The sequence below is a fragment of the Notothenia coriiceps genome, unplaced genomic scaffold, assembly GCF_000735185.1.
Source record: "Notothenia coriiceps isolate Sejong01 unplaced genomic scaffold, NC01 NC01_scaffold00035485, whole genome shotgun sequence".
Taxonomy (NCBI): domain Eukaryota; kingdom Metazoa; phylum Chordata; class Actinopteri; order Perciformes; family Nototheniidae; genus Notothenia; species Notothenia coriiceps.
In genome coordinates, this window is record NW_011368186.1 from 61,219 (window position 1) to 66,400 (window position 5,182).

The following is a 5,182-nucleotide window of genomic DNA, read 5'->3' on the forward strand; positions in this document are numbered from 1 at the left end:
CTATAACAATTAGCAAAGCTCAGGAGGGGAGAAGCAATCATCATTAGTTATTATTATTAGGCCTAAATTGTTGTTGTTTTGGTTACAATAATACATGCAGGCCAAACATCATCAACATTAGCACAACATACAAAGTTGTAAAAACTTGCTCGTTGGATTAACAGACAGTGAATAATGAATGAATATATACAAAGGACAATCATGGCTACGCACTAAATTATTGAGTGTGGGGGTGAGACAGGACCCAGAGCATTGTTGCAGATTACAGCAGAGTGTGATTTGATGGAGGCGGATGGTGGGGTGTCGGGTGCTCCAGAGGGGAGGGCCAGCCGACGTCACTCACCCGCTGACTGACTGAGCTCCAGGCTTCAGGCTCAATCTGCGGCCAGCAGCAGCAGAGGTGGTGGGGAGGAACATTTGATCCAATACTTTATTCCTCCTGTGGCTTCTTTCACTGGGGCAGGAAGAACAAAAGACGGACAGCTGCATGATCAGAGGCGCCAGCTCTCCCTCATCTCGACTGTGAGCCGGGCTAGCTTGATGCTCCGTTCAGCCTGCTAGCCTTTGTGGCAGGGCTGTCCATGCATCCAAGGAGCCCCTAAACAACCCGGGCTGGGAGAAGCCTCGGCTTTTTTTCTTTTTTTTTTGCCTTGACAGTCTGCAAAAAATATTCTCCGAGTGGGCAGACAGTAGCATCCCTGTCAGCTCCAGTGCGCACCCAGAAAGAGGCTTCCCATTGAGGAGCATCTTCGCCTGGGCACGGTTTCACGTCGTCGCCTGTCTACAACCTCCAGCTTGACAGGACCAAGAGGCGATTGATGACTAATAATCTTTCAAGATAGGCAACAATGTTGTGCACCGTGGCCAACATGTTGGCAACAGGATTGCTTTTCTTGGGATTGTTGCACAGTTTGGAAGTATTCTCTCCGGCAAGGGCAATTGATGGTAAGCAGAGCTGATTTAAGGGTTACCACAGTCTTGCAAAAAATGCTTTAAAACCAATAACTATATAAGTGTGTGCATGCTAATTATCACTGGATTTATTGTGTTTGTGTCTGCGTGTGAGACTAGTAGACTGTGCCCTGAAGGAATGAGTGGAGCAACGTGGAGGGAGATGAAACCGAGGCGAGACAATTAAAGCGATCTTTTGTTTCTGTCTCCCAGTGCCACATGTGAATATTGCCATGTCACAGCAGCGATCGCACATCTCCTCCTGTCCTCCTCTGGATACAGGCGCTCTCACACATTTACACTGACATTCAGTCATGGCAATGGTAGCATAGGCCCCAGTACCTGCTTAAACCACTTGTTTACTGATCAATGCGTGCATGCTTTTGAAAAACGAGCAAACAGATGCATTAGTTTTAAGTGACAGAGAGGTAAAACTTGGTGTCATGTCTTTGGAAATGTCAGTGGGAGGCTTCTGTGGAGCTGTAATGTATGTATCTTTGCTTCAGGCAGTTCACCAGATCTTAGGCTATAGTGTAGTGTTGATGTGATGACAGCAGTGTATATTCCCCAATCAAACATTTATTTGACTGCAATGGGGAATTAAAGAATATCTTTGTTTGCTTTCTTAATGCGTGAAGGAGGCTTTCTTAGAACAATATACCCGTCTATGTGGAACATACATAACCATCACAGTAAGTTTTCCACTGTATGATCAGCTGTTGCCAACATGAGTAGCAGTGCATCACTGATGTGTATTTGTGTGGTTCAGGATATCACCTGCACAGGATAAGATCTTCTGAATGCTAACAGTCATGTTTTGATCTGCAGGCAGACATTGAGCAGCTCAAAGCAGCTCCCCCATAGTTCCCTGTGAACACACACCTTCACAGACTGGAACAACTTCTGGAAACTATTAAGCCTCAGTCCCACTCATGCGCTCCTCTGTTTAAGTAAGAAAGGAAAAGGGCGTTATCAAAGGGGAGTTAGAGCAGACAGATTTGTTAAATTCTTTGCAGGTGAAAAGGGAATGTGGGTTTATTTTCTTTGCAGAGGTATAATGCTTCTCATTCACCATGGGAATGTTTAACCTGTGAATGATTGCTAAGAACATTTTCAGGAGACTTTAACTGCAAGAAAATGAGCACCAGTGGCTGTAAAGATAATCAGGGTTCTATATTTGACATTTCATTAAATCCAGTTTGACTTTAACATGCCTGGCTGACTTAAACCACTAGCTGCATTTTGTGAGATTCATCATCAAGCCATAAAGGCTTCCCTCTGCCTTTGAAGTCATCTCATTGCACTTGGCAATCTCGTGCTCTGAGGTTCTTAGGGAGCAGAATCCACATAAATTACCACCTCGAAGATAGACGATAGCCTGCAATCACCTGCAGTTTCTTCCTGCTGCTCGGTCTACAGCAACAGCTGAGAAAAGCTGCCTTAAAACAAACACTTTCTGCCTTGACGCACTGTTATTGTTTTAGTGGAATTTTCCTTCCTTCTCAGTCCTTATGCCTTGATTCGATGAGTCAGCCTTGTGCAGTATACCAGAGGAGATCGCCAAACCTTAGCTTTACGTGTAAACCCAGTGGGATGCAGAGGCTGCTGTGCTATCAAGGAAACATATTGAAGTTTGTTTTAATCAGTCAGACTGCTATTGAGATTTACTGAATTATCCAGATCTTTACTGGGTTCTTGTAACTCTAACACTTTTTGAAGCCAACCTCACCAGACCTTAGCCAACACGTCACTTGTTGTAAGCTAGACTCCCTTTCAAGCAAAGCTAAATTGCTTTTTAAACCTCTTTGATTGCCTCTTTAATTTTTAAAGCCCTTTGAACCACATATGTTACAACTAAAGTTATTTTTTTAGCCTTGCCTGGAACTCGTCTTTTTCCATTTTCTAGACCACTAAAGATGTTCTCTCACTGTCTACTGTAGCCAGAGCAAAGACCCTAGGCCACCAACAAACCATGAGTTTAATTGGGTCTAAACTGCTCTTTGTTTCCCAGAGGAGACCACGAACAGTCTCAGATTGTTCAGAAGGCACTGCTAATTGGGGGCCTAGTAGAAAAGGCCCTAATGAAATAATTCACATCGTTTCACTGCAAAAAGAGATCACTGGTCCTCACAAATGGACAGTGCAGTCCCCCAAAGGCTAAAACAATGGATTAATGGTTTTCGCTGTCACTAAGGATTGCGGAAATTTCAACTTAAATCATTGAAATAGTTTTAAATATGTGTTGAAGTTAGCCATCTGTATCTGAAATGACTGGTTCCTCGTTTTTTCCCCTCCCTTAAATGTTATTCATTTAGTAGCACAGGCTCCTTTCTTTTTAATGAACTCACCATCGAGAGCACTTTCCCCCTGTGGACTTCTTTGCTGTAACATTTGGTGTAGGCCTTAAAACTGGAACATTTGGCTATTATGGGGTGCCATGACATCCACATGGCCAAACCGTTACCATTTTATGGTTTTATTTACCACTGAGGGTAATATGGAAAAGGGAGTACATTTGTTAGGTCTTCGTCACTGTTGACCTTAACTCACACAAGCAACATTCAGGAGCGAATGTAGAAAAGCAGAACAAGTTAATTTAACACAGCTACAGTATAAATACATGGTTTTGGATCGTTGTGTAATTATAAGAGTGTTGGTTGCTGCCTAAATACCACTGCATAACTGAGCAGATATAAAATCCAGTACTTTGGTCAGCAGCTTTTCCTGAGGAAAAACAACTCACAGGCGAAGTAAAGTTCAGTCACATTGTTACCCCGGTGTATGTGGGTGAACAGCAATAATGACATTCTGTTCTACTAAAGCCAAAGATTTCCAACTGGCACACAATTGATAAAACTGCTTCACAACTGATGTGAAATCTTAGTGCCCTTAAGGTACTCATTTGTCATGCTCACAGAAAGTTTATCCATTTATGAAATGATTTGCAGCGCTGATAACAGCTCCTCTTATTTGTATTTAAGGAAAGCTAATTTGAGGCTTAAATAAATAGTATGACAGTTTGTAAATGATGTGTATTTACTTTCTAGCCATGATATAAATGAGAGGATCGATACCACTCTCCTCTGTCTTTTCAATATGTATTCTGCCAGCAGCCAGTTAGCTTACTGAGCATAAAGACCGAAAAGACTAGAAACAGCAACCCTGAAGGTATCGAAATGCAAGCAGAGCAGAGTCTGGGAAGTCACTGCTCTTGGCCACGGACTAGTCCCAAACTCAACCCCTTGTAAACCACACATTTTTTCCCTTTGGTTTTCTACAGATTAAACAAGTTATGTACACCATGTCAAACTGATGAGTTCAAAATATGCTAGGGGATGGATTCTGTTGCCTTCTAACAGAGTAAGGTTCAGTGGCGTAGCTGTGGGCGGGCCCGGGTGGGCCTGGGCCCACCCACAGCCAATCAGCGCGTCATAGCGCAGAGCCCGGAAGCCCAGAAGGAAGTACCACAAACTGCAGTTCATCTAGTGGCCGACAGGGGAAGGATGCAGAAAGGAGCAATTTCCATAGACCCCCATGTTAAAATGCAACTTTACAGCAGAAATAAACATGTTTCTAGCCTGGAACCAATCAAACTTATTCTGGATATAGTTAGATTCCATCTTCATGACAATGGAATAGGGAGTGAATTTTTTTACCATGAGTAAATTAGTAAGTAAAGTACATTTTTGCCGTGAGTAAATGAAAGTATTATTTCTTCTTGAGGTCTGCAGTGAAGCGTGTACACATTTGCTGAATATGAAAACACTTAGGTGTGCCACTGTCAAGGATAAAAGACCTGTGGGCCGCCGAGCCAGTCCATTGGAAGTCAGTTTTACACACATTCTGAAGGCCGCGTGGCCTATGGTTTTTGTTTTCACATCTCTCTCAACAATAACAACCGCGAGGGGAGGAAAAGAGAGAGATGTGAAAACAAAACAAGGCACCGGCGGCCTCCAGAATGGTGTGTAAAACTGACTTCCATATGCACTTGCTTCTGTGTTTTTTTGTCTTGGTATCTCCCCACCCACTGGCGCCGCCGCTCCCGTGCCCCGCCAACGGGCCCTCTTCGGCTTTACTGCCCACCCCTCCTGTTCTTGGACAAGTCAGCCCCCCCCAACACGCCCTACTGTTACCTTCATATTCTCCAGCCAAAATGCCGCTGGCCCGAACTGCTATGCAGGACTCAACCCTTGGGTCAAAAAATGTAAACGCTCTCTTACCCCTCCATGGC

General features: G+C 43.8%; 1 protein-coding gene across 1 annotated transcript in view; it reads left to right on the plus strand.

Moving 5' to 3' along the window:
* Positions 1-380: 380 nt before the first annotated feature.
* The window catches only part of LOC104963003 (low-density lipoprotein receptor-related protein 1), a gene marked incomplete at its 3' end in the record, with an annotated part of 90,260 nt that continues 85,458 nt past the window's right edge, over positions 381-5,182 (plus strand). The window contains exon 1 of the mRNA XM_010791549.1: positions 381-945. Coding sequence (XP_010789851.1) covers positions 849-945 — 97 coding nt within the window. The remainder of the gene's footprint in view (positions 946-5,182) is intronic.